The 16,401-nt window shown below is 35.6% G+C and overlaps 2 protein-coding genes across 2 annotated transcripts; both read right to left on the bottom strand.

The window, feature by feature from the left end:
- Window positions 1-237: 237 nt before the first annotated feature.
- LOC141653102 (uncharacterized) lies at window positions 238-2,794 on the bottom strand. Its single transcript, XM_074460790.1, has 3 exons — window positions 2,493-2,794; window positions 2,144-2,273; window positions 238-1,133 (listed from the first exon to the last, which is right to left on the bottom strand). The coding sequence occupies exons 1-3, from the start codon at window positions 2,626-2,628 to the stop codon at window positions 434-436; spliced, it is 966 nt and encodes a 321-aa protein (XP_074316891.1). The 5' UTR covers window positions 2,629-2,794; the 3' UTR covers window positions 238-433.
- A 2,222-nt stretch (window positions 2,795-5,016) lies between these two features.
- On the bottom strand, window positions 5,017-6,505 carry LOC141641210 (uncharacterized). Its single transcript, XM_074449882.1, has 4 exons — window positions 5,974-6,505; window positions 5,728-5,891; window positions 5,191-5,554; window positions 5,017-5,084 (listed from the first exon to the last, which is right to left on the bottom strand). The coding sequence occupies exons 1-4, from the start codon at window positions 6,503-6,505 to the stop codon at window positions 5,017-5,019; spliced, it is 1,128 nt and encodes a 375-aa protein (XP_074305983.1).
- Between the last annotated feature and the right edge of the window lie 9,896 nt (window positions 6,506-16,401).

Consider the following 16,401-nt stretch of genomic DNA (forward strand, 5'->3'; position numbering starts at 1 on the left):
AGTGTATATTATAGTAAAGTAGTATAACTATATAAGATGATATTTGACTCATATTAAGCTTAGGACGGATAATGCTCTGTTAAACTAGTTAAAAAACCTGTGTAGACATTGTTGAAATCTAAAAAGATACAGTCAAGCTAGTTGGGTTGGTTCTCTAGTTTTGCAGGAGACAATTATATACTGACTAGAAATTAAGTCCAACTGAATCTTAAAAACATAAACAAATCATACACACCATTTCCCAAAAACAAATGCACTGTCATAATATTTAATATTCCCACAATAATAATACAGTAATACTTCTGCAAATCTCTGAATTGTTTGAAAAGTTTTTGTTATGATCCAAAAACCAATGTAAGTTTTTGCAGAAAACACCTTACCTCTTTCTGTAATATTTTTGGAAATGGATTTTCTTGACTGACTTACTATCACATCAATAATAATACATCATCATCATCTTTGAGTCTTCTTCTGTTGTTGATAATGCTTTACTTTCCTCATAGTAATTATTACTACTAATCAGCTGCTTAATCTCCTCTAATCCATACTCTAACAATAACCCACCATTATTATTATTCTCGTTATTACTATTGTTACTATGACTAATATTAGTCAGAATCGGCTTCTGCTCTTCCTCGTGACGAACTTGATTAATCCCATTATTATACAAATCGTAGAAATTAATACCATGGCTTCCATCAGAAGAGCTACAAGTTGTAGTAGTAGTAGTAGTAGTAGGAGTACTAGCTTGTTGATCACCACCAAACATGAGAAGGGTACTATTGTCATTTACTTGCATGGTTAAAGAAGACTGTAAAAGGGTAGAATTACTATTATTATTACTGAAGGACATAGTGTTAGAGGAAGGTAAATTATTATTATTGTATGTGATGTTGGTGCATTGGTAGGGTGGTAGGGATAATAATGGTGAAATTGATGAAATCATAGGGTTTTGATTAATATTATTATTATGAAGATAATTATACTTTTTAATATTATTTTCAGGGATAGTTGATGATAAGATCATCTTGCTGTGGCTGCTTCCCATGAGCTTCTTCTTAAGCTTGGTGTTCCAATAGTTTTTTATATCGTTGTCTGTTCTTCCCGGTAATTGTGCTGCAATTATCGACCACCTTTAACAACAACAAGAAAACAAAATTAGACCAAAATAATACCAAAAATTGGAAGAAAGACTAATGATAAGGGAATAATTCATTATTCTTTATTTCTCCATTTCTTAGGAGTATACTTGGTTCAAATCTTAACTAGATGAGTAGATGTGTCTTATTTCTCAATGGTGGATTAAAAAAAATATAGTTTCAATTTTTAAGTGAATGCAAGAGTGAAGAGACCGTTTTGATTCTTCTTCTAGAGTCTACTCTGTAATAACTTGTTTACTTTTAATTAAAATAATTCTATTGTTTGAAGGTACTATCATTTTGTGATTTTGTATTTCCTCACAAACGTCAAGAAACAATTGAGACGGAATTATACCGCATTTTCGATGAAAATTTAGTATTTTTTTTTAAATATTTTATGAATTTCATGATATCCCTTTTATGCCCTTCCTCCACCATTGCCTATCCTCTTTTAAATACACTTCCCTAATACTTTTATGATGAAAATTTGAGAAGTACAAAAGGGAAAATAAAAATCGTAGAAGAGGCAAAAAGATAATTATTGGTGTGCAAATCTACCATGAAAGGTGTATACATGCATGTAATTGTGAGTGATTTGTGACATGCATGCATGAAATCCACCATACCAAAGTTTTAAACTCTTTAATTTAGCAGAATCATTTCCAACATATCCTCCTTTTTAGTTGATTTTATTGTTTATTCATACCACTTTCTATGGAGCAAAAGAGATCCACAAGATCTTCTAACAAAAAATTAGTAAAAAAAAGGGCAAAAAGCATACAAGATATTGGAGTATATTATTTGAAATTATCATTTTGTGGTTTGCTATCTATTGATCGACGGTTCGAAATATTAACTTGGTAATTTTCGGAAGGTCTGATGTACACAGTCTTATAAGTTATAATTACTTGATATATATTCTATATAAAGGGAGAAATTATTGAATAACTCAAAAATTGTTTATTATATGACTGAAAAATGAAGAGTAATAAGAATATTTTTACCTGCTTCCAATGCTAGCATAAAGGCTACAAATGACTCTATCTTCCTCACTAGAAAACTCTCCATGCTTAATATTGGGTCTTAGGTAATTAAGCCATCTTAATCTGCAGCTTTTCCCACATCTCTTGAGACCTAATTTAAATTATTACCATGAAAAATATTTTAAAAAACTTCAACAAAAAAACATAAATTTGAGATTAATTAAAAGTCATAATACTCCGTCCCATTTAACAAATTCTTTACATTTGATTAAAATACTCCTCATAGAAGAATAAAAACGTAAAGAACCTGTTAAATGAGACAGAGTACTATTTTTTTGTTTGGTTTAGTAGGTGATCTACTAAAACTAACCAGCTTTATGAGGAAGAGCAATCCAATTTCCACCAGTTCCATGTTTTTCAATGTAATCCTTAAGCTTTGCATCTTCTTCGGGTGACCATGGACCTCTCTTCACATTAGCTTTGTCACAACATGGAGCTCTTCCCATTTTTTTTAATTTTTTTTGTGTGTGTTTTCTTCAAGTTTTTCTTTCTTGTTGTTGAGGTTGTTGTTGAATTTTTTCTACCTTGTTGAAGTTTTCTTAGTTGTTTATTTTCTTGGTGTAAATTTATGGTAATAAACTATGTGGAAGGTTTTGTAGCTTTTTGTAGCATGGAAAACTTTGGAGCCTATTATTGACAAAAGAAGATGTATTTATATTAAGACAATGACCTTAAGCATTTGAATTGACTGGTAAGGAGTTGTTCTAGTCCGTCGATGAATTAGAGGAAAAAAATTAGGAGTTGGGATTTAATTTTAATTCTTAGGCTTTGTTTGACAAGATATTTTGGATAGCTTATTTGACCAAAATTTTTACTATCTTATTTTCTTGTAACTAAATAAGTTACTTCGTACCTGAAATAAAACGCTACATATAGGATAGCATTTATTTGAGAAAAAAAAAAAGATATTTAATTTGGTCGTATTTAATTTTCTTTTTTTAGTCCTTTAATTTATAATATCAAGTAATTATGAAGTATATCATTTTACGTCATTCATCGAAAATTCTTTTATCTTTACATGCACCTTATCAACTACTCGTACATTTTCAGGTTCACTTAACTTTTCAGTTTTCAGTTACATTTTTAAATAATTTTACTAAACAGGGCCTTATTTTTATACTTCCTCTCTTATACTGTTCTCATTTAACTTGTTTTTAATCAATAAAACTTGGTTGTATTTATTTTTAATATACTTATTTTTAATATGATTATAAATTAAAGTATTTACATTTGTTATAAAGAAATCTGTCGCAAATTAAATTTACAAAGAAAAGTAATTATATATAAATGCAAGTTAATACGTCCAAAATATTATCTCAAAGACCGTGAAAAGTAAAAGTGAAACTTAAGGAAGTCCGCCCACCAAGCTAAGAAAAAATCATCGCTGTTAGATATAGTTTAATTTTAATTCAAATTTGCTGAAGAAAACTATACTGCAATTATCATCCTCAATTATCATCCGTATAATTCTACCCGACTCAAATTCGGAGATAGCCATAATGCCATATCATACAATTCAAACAAAAAAAACATAAAAATATTAAAAGAGGGAAGAGAAGTCAGAGGGAGGCACACAGTGTTACACAATATATTCAATGATGAGGGGTACTTTTGTGAGAGACATTGGTTCACTGAATCACTGATTAGCTAATTAAAGAAGAAAACATCCCATCAAAATAATAGTCCTGTATAGGTTAGCTATAAAATAAATGCATAATACAAGCATATATATCCAATTTATCCATGCTGTCTACAACACAAAGAGTTCCAACACCCAACAGTGATCTTCTAACAGTTCTACTTTCTGTCTTCTTCCTCTTATTCCTAAAGTATCCAAAGTTTGCCAGATCTTTATACTTTTATTTCCCTGTTCTTTTTGTCCACTATTACCACTTTTAAGTTTTAGGGTTTTTTTCCATTTATGCCCTCGTACTATTCACTTTTCCCATCTGTACCCCTTCGTATGAGAACTTATTAACCGTGCCCTTAAACTTAATTAGTTGGCCCATCAGTAGCTAATCTTACCTTAACCGTCTATTTTAGACGTTAAGTGCCATGTTGGCACGCTTAGTTGGCTTTTTCTTTTTTTTTTTTTGTTTATTTCCCCAAAAACTTTCCCTCCATTTATTTCATTCTTTCCCTCCAAAGCTTCCCTCCATAACTTCACCTATATAATTCACTCCTCCCTCTATCTTATTTCATTATCAATCCTCCAATTTTTTCATACTCCTCTTATCTTAACAATGTCTTCTTCATCCAATTGGAGAAGGAATAAGCCAATTGAAGATCTTGAGTTTCGAAATCAAGAATGCGATTTATGTGGAAGAAATGCGGTTTTAAAGATATCGGGCTCAACATCGAATCCCCGGAAAGCTTATTTCAAATGTCTTAAATGTGATGGATTTTTTATGTGGCTAAGTGATGAACATGTCATTAAGAAAAAAGCTTTGGGGTTGAAGATGAAGAATGATTATGAAGATGAAGAGTGCATGAAGATGAAGATGAAGAATGAAGATCTAATTAAATTTGAGCTTAATGGGTTGAAGTTGAAGTTTGAAGAACTTGTTACTTTCATGAAATTTATGTTCATGGTTAATGCTTTAATTTTCATCTTTGTTGTTGTAGTTGTAGTGATTAAAATGTAATGGAAAACCTTGAAATGTAATGGAAAAAATGGTTTGTTTGATGTTTTACAAACGTCCGTATTACTTCAATTTTGGCGTCAATAAATGGAAAGAAACAAATGGAATGATAACCCGGATAATTGAAACAAACAAGGCATCTATAACAAAAGCCAAACTAAGGCGATGTTTACATTGTTTTACTGATACTAGCTACCCAAAAAATTGCGAAACTGACATATACATAGCATCAGGATGCCTTACTTCATTGTTCAAGAGATCTAAACATGAGAAAAAACAAGATCATGGATTGAGAATTGCATCAAATGAAAACCATTCAATCCCACAAAAAGATGCTCCAACACGGCTTCAACACTTATCAGTTACCTATCTTCCTCTTTTTACCCTTTGGTGCATTAAGAGATGTTCCAACATGGCTCTGACTTTGGCTTCCTTCCCCTATCTCAGACACACTTCCAACTTGGCTTCTTGTTTGAATATTTAACTGTCGCTTCTCCTTAGCTGTGTACCCTCCTTTGCATGTCTTGGAGTTATGGCCAAAACATCCACACTTCTTGCATTTAACTGTGTTGGACCTCTTCCCCTTTCTCTGTTCACCTGGCTCTCTCCTCCTATTTCTAGATGGTCCGCAATGGACCTCTTCGGTGTTGGAGGTTCCAAGGTTGGGCGAACAAACTTGGCCACCGGTCGGGGAGTCGCTTATAGGTAAAATTGGCGACCCATATGCAACCTTATAATTGGCCACTTTGTAAACCAATGACCGACATAGTCCGAAGGGTTCTTGTTAGCGATGATGATGGCACGGATGGCATGTTTGCGGGGAATTCCAGAGATTTGCCACCGCCACATTTGCGGGTTCTATCTATAAGATTAACGAGGCATGTATGTTCTCCCATCACGTACCTCATCATCGAGCCTTGGGCGATGATGCAAATGCCTCACGAACCTTGATTCTTTCTTGAAGACTTTCAACCTCTGTCTGATGTTTGGGCATATCCCATCATCTGGCCATGAATCTGCAATTTGAGCCCTTGTTGCATGTCTGACCATGGACATCCTTCTAATGCCTACAAAAGATGGAAATTGTTAGTGTTTCTATTCATGCCAAGACAGTAAAGACAAGATACACAAGATAAAACATTAATCGACCTTCAAGTAAAGACAAGACTGGATTGTTCCTATGTATGCCAAGTGTGCTATTGAAACTCTCAACAAAGTTAGATGTGTTCTCATCATTAGAAACTCTTGGGTCAAATCTGTATCTTGCCCATGTCTCATGATCTCCTAAGTCTGAGAACCAACTACCACATCCTAAGCCACCATGCTGCACCAAAGACTCAAGTGACTTTTTGAAGGTGAACTCTGAATAGGAATTAACAAGCTTCCAAAATAGCTTGTGCATCAGAAGTCCAGGATAGTCTTTCTTGAAATTTTTGCACAAATGTCTTGCACAAAATCTTCTATAACAACTTGGCCACACTTGTTCCAAAGCTGGTTCAATTCCTTTTTGTCTATCTGATATAATTGTCCAATCTTCCCTTCCACTTTCAGCCAAGACTTGTTTTAGGTGCCAAAAGAAATTACACCAACTCTCTTTATTTTCGGACTCAACCACACCAACGACCACAGGGAATATTTCATTATTACCATCAACACTATAGTGACAATAACACACCTCCATAATTACCCTTCAAGTGTGTGCCATCCACCCCTATTAAACTTCTACATCCTGCAATTAATCCCTTAAACTGAGCACTGAATGACACAAACAAGGATTTAAATTGCAGAGGCTTCTCAGGGGTGTCCATAGTAGTCCATGCACAAATAGCATAAGATCCAGGGTTTGTAAGCTTTACTACCTCACAGTAAGTTGGTAATAATCCATAAGATGTGTCATGGCCACCATTGATAAGTCAGTAAAGCTTTGTCCCTCATCCTATACAAGGTGGATTTCTTCATGTTGAGGCCATACCTTTCCATTAACTTTTTCCGAATGGACTCCCCGATGGTGCAGGATCTGCCCTTATGTCTTCAATAAGTTTCTTAGAAACCCATTCAAAGCATTTGCCGGGGGTTATAACTTTTCACACCATTACAACCATGTTCTGCAGACCACGATGGATTTTATAGCCCAAGTGGTTCCATCTTGTAACACACTAGCATGTATTCTCCATTCACACCCCACAAAGGTGGCACATTCAGGTGTACCTGGACTTATCGGCCTTCACAATTATTATATGAAACCCCTCTTGAATGCAAAAATCTCTTAGGGTATCTTTGAAATGCTCTTGATCCATAAATAGCATCCAAGGCCTAAGCTTAATTGTGCCAAAGACCTTATCATCATATATCTCCCCATTTGCAAGAATTTTAGAGGCCCACCCTTCTTCATCTACTGACCATTCAGTAGTTGCATATGGATCATATCCATCATCAATTTTGTCAAGACCACGAGGACTCGTATTATCCTCGGCCTCTAAGTCGAAACTTCCTCATCATTAACATCTTCTTCATCGGTTGGATTGTAAGAAATGTCCGAGCGAAATCATCTTCCAAATCATGAACCTCAAAGCATACTCAAGTCTCCTCCTTCTATTTCTGATCTACTTGGCTCAACAACTTGGCTTGCGGTACTCTAACCTTAGGCACATATACACCTTTAAGTTTAGCGAGTTGATTTGGAAAGTTTAAATTGTGGTTGTTCCTCCGTTGTTTTTCGGTGGCTTTGGATTTCTTATTTGTGGTGATGATTTTTTTTGAGTGATAGTTTTTGAGTGACAGTTTTGTGAGTGACTTTTTCGGTGAGTGTGTTTTCAATAACAGAGGACTTGTGTTAATCTTAATCTTGGACTCCTTCGATAATTGAGTTAAGGGTTGAGTTACGGGTTATCACCTCATTAGGGGAAGGAACAACCTCATTATGAATGGTCACATTGTTCAATAACTCACCACTCATCACAGTCCTCAATGGTGACATGACATGCTCTCCACTATTCCTTGGAGATATTCTGGAGTTTTGGCTAGGTATTACAGGTTCAACAACATCATTTATTAGCAAATTCCTCCTAACATCCAGTTTTTTCCTCACACCACCCTGATTCCTTGGCCACATCTCCTCAATTTCAACAATCTGTTTCTCTTTCTCTTGGACTCCCCTAAGTTTTCTAGCCAATTGTAACACAGTAGAAGGTGTTTTACCACATCCAAGCCATATATCAATCACCTTCTCTCCCTCAAACCTACTGAACATTTCTATGAGATCCTTATCACACAATAACTCTATGGATTTCATTTTGAAACTATAAGCAAGAGTAGGATGATCAGGCAGGGGAACCTTCAATTTCACTGCCTCATCATATAAGTCATTCACAACATCTATGAGCAAGCATCTATCAGTATCATCAATGTTCACATAAACACAACGCCCTCTATAATTCATTTTCAATTTAATGTTCTCCATTCTGCAATAATCAATCATTAAACTTCAATATAAGATACACAAAGACAGGGATGATAAAAAAGCCATATTTTTTAGACCAAAATTATGTTCTTCACAAAACCCTAAACCGTAAATGCAAAATTAAATCTTAACACTATACATTAAGCAATAATCAACTATCACACTCAAATTATAATATAGAAAAGTAATGGAAAATGGAAAAAGCCCTAATTTTTAAATCAATTAACTGATGATTACGAAACCCTAAATCGTAATTGTAAAACTGTAGTCTGTTTTAAATGTAAACAAAATGTTCACCAAATAGATCATAATTCACATGCAAAAACATCAAACAAAAATGGAAAAAAAAACACATCATATTGCAGCAACAAACAAATCTAGGGATTCGAAAGACTGTCAGAGATGATTACATACCTGACAAATGAGCAGAAGGAGAGCACCGTTGAAGGGATGAAGAAGCGACTGAGGAGAGTGGCGTTGTGGAGGTTGTGATGGGACAGTTGATGAAGATGGACAGGGGAGGTGAAGGGTTTGTTCAGGTTTTTGAATGGGAAGAGTGTTTATGACGATATGAGGATGGGTATTTTAGAGGGAGTATATGTGGATGCATAGTTGGCATAAGTTGCCAAGTCATATGCCAACTCAGTGCTTAGTAAGACGCTTACTTGGCAAAATGCGTGCCAACATGGCACTTAACGTCTAAAATAGACGGTTAAGGTAAGATTAGCTACTGATGGGCCAACTAATTAAGTTTAAGGGCACGGTTAATAAGTTCTCATACGAAGGGGTACAGATGGGAAAAGTGAATAGTACGAGGGCATAAATGGGAAAAACCCTAAGTTTTAACTTATTTTTTTGGGATATTCTACCGTGTACCCCTGAGTTTTTCGATTTTCTATGTTGTACCCCTCCTTTTTTTTTAAATCTACATTGTACCCCTAAACTTCTTAGTTTTTCTCCATCATAACCTCGTTTAACTCTTCATTAACTTTATTATTATCAAACGACGATACTTTGACCTTTATTCTAACTTATTAATGTTGTATCACCGTTGTATATGAGAAACATCATAAATCACTTTTAATAATCACCAACTACTATTAAAAACATATGTTATGAGTCACGACATGACAATGAAGATTTTTTGAACTTTTAGTTAGTTTCGTATACTATTTCGTGGGCTAATGAGTAATTCAACGAACTAATAAGTAAATGAGTGGGTTACCGAGTAATTAGAATGATAAATTGACGATTTAATATGTCATTTAAGAAACTAAGTTAGCAAAGACAATAAATAAGGTCATGATATAGACTAATGTATAAAGTTTAGGGGTACACCATAGAATATAAAAAAAGGAGGGGTACAATGTAGAAAACCAAAAACCACAAGGGTACACGGTAGAATATCCCTATTTTTTTTACACAAATTCTCACTTAAAACGGATATGTCGGTCTTAATCTTAACCTTAAGACGAGTTAAATATCACACGTAGACAAAAACAGAATACATTGAGATTAGTAGAAGGTTTGTCCCATCTATACAAATAGGGTGTTACTTAACCCATTTTATTCTTAAGACGGATATATTGGTTTTAAGGAAAACCTACTGTTGTTTTGTGCCTCTTTTAATGTTATTTGGGTTGGATTATTCATATAATTTGGATTGGAATTATTTCTAATAAGGTTTCTTTAGTCAATGTAACAACTAGCAAGTATTTAGGTTGCTTCTGTTTTTGCTAGTAAGGTTGTTTCAATCAATTTTGTTCAAGTTCACATCAAGTCATTGATTTGATATTTGGAACTTTCAAATCTCAAATGGGTATGTAAGTTTCGAAATCTAAGCTAGAAAGTATGAACTTAGGCCATAAACATTCTCTGAGATTGCTCTTAAAAAGGTTTGAACCTATATCTTTTTATTTGGTTACCCTACTATCTAAAAAGGGAATAAGTAGTCAAGGTGAAATCTATTTACTAAAATTTCCGTGAAATTTTTAAGGAACTCAGATTCAAGCCTCCACAAGATTGCTCTCGAGAAGGTTTAAACTTGGGTCTCCCTGTTTGGTTACACTAAAAAGGGGAATAAGTATGCCAAGGGTAGATTCTGGTCGTCCTCTCTCACCTTCTGCAAAACAAAATGTTGTAGTCCAAAATTGGATAGATGGAATTTTTATAAATAAGGTTCATAGTCTGCCCTAAATTATCAATATAACAACCCGACCCACCGCCGTCGTAACACAACCCCAATAAAATGGGATGTGTACCTTTGGGTCATTATTGGTCCTCACTTAAGCCCAAAAGCACAAGACCTTGTAGTGGTGAAATCCCTTATAAACATATCACAAGTCTTTTATTTCCCCAATATGGGACAATTTTCCCCTCAATCTCTTGGGTATTACAAACTCCCCCACTTAAAGAACACAACGTCATCGGTGTGCCTTGAATCTGACCGCAGCCAAGCCCAGAATCCTACCCCACTAGGTGGGTGAACCGGGTACTCCTAACCACAGGCTCGCCACACGGTCGCAGGGTTACTTTGATACCATTTATAACAACCCGGTCCACCACCTTCGTAACACAACCCAAATAAAATGAGATGTGCATGCTTAGACCTATTATTTATCCTCATTTAAGCCCAAAAGTAGAAGGCCTTGTTACTAGGTGGTGGGTGGAATCCCTTATAAACATATCACAAGTCTTTTATTTCCCCGATATGGGACAACTTTCCTCTCAATCTCTTGGAGTGTTACAATCAACGAGCTCCACCTGGGACTGCAACAGGACTTTAAGGTTGCCCTTCTTTAGCTTAGCTTGGTTAAAATTTAGGTGAAATTCTCAAAGGATTCAGGTTCAAGCCTCTGATCCCCAAAAGTAACAATCTTGTGGAGTGTTTATGGCTTGAAATTATGCCTTCTAGATTTCGAGCATGTCACTCTCAAGTGGCTTACCTGATATACGTGATTTGCAGGCTACTATGTATATCCGAGGGTTTACCTAGTGCACCAAAGATAGCATCTACGAATCCCCTTGTTACAAAACAAAAAGATAAAAAAAGGGGAATAAGTTTGTACCAAAAAAATAAAGGTTTTAATAAGCGACCATTATCTCCAGTCTCCTACCCACTTTATCCATACCACCACCACCCAAAATAACCACTCACCCCTATCCAGCCGATGAGGTCGTTGGTGACCCACCTGACCTTAGCCCATTGTCGTTTAAATGGCACTTCTCTACCACCATTACCCCTTTGTCCTACCTGATCCTACCTCATCTTATCTTCAATTGATACAACACCTACTTTCTCTCGGATTACCTCGTTCCTCAACCTATAATTTCTTATATGACCACACATCCAGTAGAGCATACGCATTTCCACTACTATCATCTTTTATACATGCCCAATTTTACTCCCAACACTAAATATCATATAATAATGCAAGCTTAGTCGTCATGTGTAGAATTTGCATGCATGTTATTAACCTATAAGGTGCCCCCAGTTCACAAAGAGACTCTGTGTCAGCTTTCCATTTCAACTATCTTATTTGAATTTATGAGTTACAACATCTTCATCTGATTTTTCATTACTGTGAATAATAGATCCTAAATACATTAAAAAAAAAAACTACTCGGAATCATAAACTATTTCCCATCAAATATATCTTACCGAGCTAGCCTTTCTACCCCTATTTTCACTAAGGCCCTGTTCTTTGGACTTAAAGTCACTTAATTTAAGTTCACTTCAGATCCTATAAGTTCGGTTCAGTTCAGATCAGATCCTATAAGTTCAGTTCAGTTTAGATCCTATAAGTTCAGTTCCGTTCAGATCCTATAAGTTCAGTTCAGATCCTATAAGTTTAGTTCAGTTCAGATTCTATAAGTTTAGTTCAGTTCAGATCCTATAAGTTCAGTTCAGATCCTATAAGTTCAGATCCTATAAATTCAGTTTAGAAAAGTTATATATAGAGTATTAGTTTTAAAAACCGACGCAAAAATATTTGACATTATTAATTATTCGATACATATATACATGATTATTTTTAAAACAAAATTATCACTCTTCTCATTATTTTTTATCGTAATGTAACCGTAGTATACTATTATAATGTATAAACAAACCAATGTATATAAAGGGAAAAAAGGTTATTACCTTACCTTGTGTTTTAGACTATATTTTCTTATCAGTGTCTCTCTTAATTGAATGCCTACTAATTTCTTGTAATTTTTTTGTTTAATCTCAATAAAAGTTGAGATCCTATAAGTTCAGTTCAGTTCAGATCCTATATAAGTTCAGTTCAGTTTAGATCTTATAAGTTCAGTTCAGTTCAGATCCTATATGTAAGTTCAGTTCAGTTCAGATCCTATATGTAAGTTCAGTTCAATCACTACAAGAAAAACTAAAACAGGCAACAGATTTTTAGCGACTGATCCGGATAGTCGCCAATTTGGCGACTGATATCAGATTTAGCGACTGAAATCAGTCGCTAATTTGGCGACTGCTTTTTTTGAAAAAGGAATCTTATTTAGCGACCGACTTTCAGATTTAGCGACTGAAGTCGGTCGCTAAATTGCTTTATAGAGATCATTCTTCCCCTCTCTCCTGCTTTACTCTATTTCAAAAAAAAAAAAAAAAGGAAAGGCGATCTCCAAGAACGACGACACCACCAATCCCGCCGCCTTCACCACATATTCTAGTCGTGGCCACCGTCCTCACCGCCTCCACCACTCCTATTTAATTAGATTAGTTTTTTTTTGTTTAATTTAAGTTTAATTGGTTTAATTTGTTAGATTAATTTGTAGTTAGTTGGATTAATTTGTGGTTAGTTTGTTAGATTTATTTGTAGTTAGTAGGTTAGATTAATTTGTAGTTAGATTTTAGTTTAATTTGTGTTTGAATTAAAAGGGAATGATTAAGGGGGTTTGTGTTTAGGTTTAGCTGGATTATAGGTGGGGGGTAGGTCGGCCGTGGGTGGCGGTTGGTCGGTCGTGGGTGGGCCGTGGTGGGCCGTGGCAGTGTTGGGTCGTGGGGTGGCCTTGGGTGGGTCGTGGGTGGTGTTTGGTGTTGGGTAGCTAAGTGAAACCGTCTTATTATTATTAATATTAAGCTAAGTGGAACCGTCTTAATATTATTAGTATTAAATTAAGTGGAACAGTCTTATTATTATTATTACTAAGTTAAATGAAACCGTCTTATTATTATTAGTATTAAGCTAAGTGGAACCGTCTTTTGCATTAATGGAATTAGCTAAGTGGAACCTTCTTTAGGACTTGATTTTGATAAATTTAGTTTGATAATGCATGTTATTGATGAATTGAGGTTGAATAACCCTGTTTTTTTTTCTCCTTCCAGGGTTGTCACCGTGATGCTGAGCACCACCGTCCGCCGTAGCTGTTGCTTCTCGTTTTCTTTTCATTTCTGCTTTTATTTGATCATGTAACCTCCTCTTACCAGTTACCTTTTAAATTTACTAATTTTAGTTCAAATTATGCTACAGACTCTAGGATAGAAACATTTATTATGTTGTTGATATTGTGCTATTGATTGACTTAATTAATTTAGAACTAAGTGTTTGGAGGAGGAGAAAAGGAGGAGGAGGGACGAGGGGTTTGGAGATGAAGATGATTATGATGATGACGATGATGATGCTGATGATGAGGATGAGGACGACGACGACGATGGTGATGGGGAAGAAAACGATGATGAGTATGATTAAATTGGTATAATGTTGTATTCCTCAAGAGTAAATTAAAACTTAGAAGTCCGTATAATTTTCATTTATCATTATTTGTGTTAATTTTTATTTGTATTACTGCAGATGGCTGGAGGAGGTCGAGGTAGGAAGCGAGGAGGCGGCTCAGTTTGTCGACAGAGTACGCGTGAGCGAGGAGGAAGAGATTGTGCGTGAGAATCCGATGAACACAGACGGTGACGGTGACGGTGACGAGGATCAGCATGACGCTACCGACGAGGCAGGACCACAGGTGCAGATACGGTACACTGAGGATCATCGGATGATACTTGAGCCGGCGGGATTATGGTAAGTCTTATTCTTTATTTGTCTACGATTATTATTATCTTTTTTTTTTTGTAAAATAATAATTGTGTCTGATTCTACATGTTCGAAATAAATGCAGGTTTAGGGACGATTGCGTGATACGAGGTGTAACGAAAAGCACGAAGACTAATTTCGTGGGTCCAGTTCCTACAACGTGGACATTTTGCTTCTGATGCACAAAAAGAGGCGTGGTTCAATAACTTTCGGGTACATATTTTCCGTAGTTCTTTGTTTTAGAAACCAAATAATTCTGATAAATTTTTTAAGAACCAAGTTAGACTTTTATTTTATACTGATATGTATTTTTGTCGCCTTTTTTTGTAACAATCATTTGCTTGGGATGAGTCTCAAGAACTGAATGTCCGTGAAAGGTATAATGAAGTCGGTACTCGACGATATCAGGACGTGATCTGGAAGACGGTCAGGCGCCCGAAGGAGCCAGAGAACATGAAAGGTATTTAATTAACTTGTTTTGTTATTTGTATTAATTAACATATACTCTCTTATATTATAAATAATATCAGTAACTTATTAGTTATGATTTCATATGTGTAATTGCAGGTGAGAAGTTTGAAGGCCTAATAAAGCATACTAAAACCGAAACTTTTCATAAAAGGTCTAAACAAGCATCCCTCAACAAAAAAAGAGGACAGAAAGATGTTGTGGTCGAGCCTACTCATTACGGGGGATCCCGATCGTTCTGGGACCGTGTATTGGGTGTAAGTTTGTCTATTATTTCACACTTTTTTTGGTTTTCAACATGTTTTATGTTAGATTTTTTGTTGATTTTCTAACATGTATGTTTTTTTTCATTCAGAAAGGAAAGAAGAAGTCAAAATCGGTTACGACGGCACCAGAACTGTTTCTTGACACGCATTCCAGGGTTGGCCACAAAGGGATACGGATTTGGACTAAGCCAAAAGACAAGGAATTATATGTAATTTTTCCGTAACACTTAATTTTTGTTAATTTACTCTTTTTTAATGTCTTATTTTGGTTACCATATTAACTTATAATGTTTTGTTTAATATTGTAGGATGCATTTGAACATACAAAAGCCGCCAATCCAGAAAAAGGCGGATAATGACATATGGTTTGAGTTGGTGAAAGGCTTCAAGAAAGGAAACGTGTATGATACCGGAAGTTCAACACCGGCTTTCTATGACAACACGCGTAGGAGATCGACTTCAACAATTCCCAGCAACACATTTCAACCGGGAGTTATTAGTCAATTTCAAACTCAACTAAGAGAGCGTGATGAACGTGACAAAAAAACGTGATGAATAACTCCGCCAAATGAAGGAAAAAATGGCAATGTTTGAGAATTGGTGGCAAAGTTGTAACCCCGGACCTAGACCTGACTACGATCCTATGGATCCGCATGGTCCACATGGGGGGAGTGGAGCCGGTGTTGGCTTCCCAATAGTTAAATAAGTTTAATTTAGCATGTAAGACTTGAACTTTAGAATATGTTAGCTTGTAAACCTTTCATTTTCAATATATGAAATGAAGTTTGGGAAATGTATGTTTGAAATGTGTGGTGTTGGGTTGAAATTTGAAATGTATGGTTTTGTGTGTGTTGAAGTTTGGGATGTATGGCGTTGTTGAACTTCAGTTTGTATGCAGGTTGTAAATATTTGGCTAGCAGTGAAAACGAAAAAAGCCACGAAAATAGTCAGTAGCATTAGTGACTGATTTGCAATTTTGCGACCACAAATCAGTCGCTAAAGAGCATCCCTGATTTTGGCTGGGTCACCCAAAATAGCGACTGAAAAGCCGAATTAGCGACCGAAAGTCAGTCGCTAATTTGGCGACTACCCATTGTCGGTCGCCAAAATGGCGACTACCATGTCGGTCGCTATTTTCCTCATTTAGCGACTGATATTGCAGTCGTTAAATTTAGCGACTGACTTTAGTCGCTAAAATCAGAAAAAGCGACCAAGGTCTGCGACTGGTCTTTGGCGACTGAAGTCAGTCGCTAAATTGAGTTTAGCGACTGATTTCAGTTGCTAAAATCGGTCTCCTGTTTTATTTCTTTTTGTAGTGAGTTCAGATCCTATAAGTTCA

This window comes from Silene latifolia, chromosome 1 (genome assembly GCF_048544455.1).
Source record: "Silene latifolia isolate original U9 population chromosome 1, ASM4854445v1, whole genome shotgun sequence".
NCBI lineage: Eukaryota > Viridiplantae > Streptophyta > Magnoliopsida > Caryophyllales > Caryophyllaceae > Silene > Silene latifolia.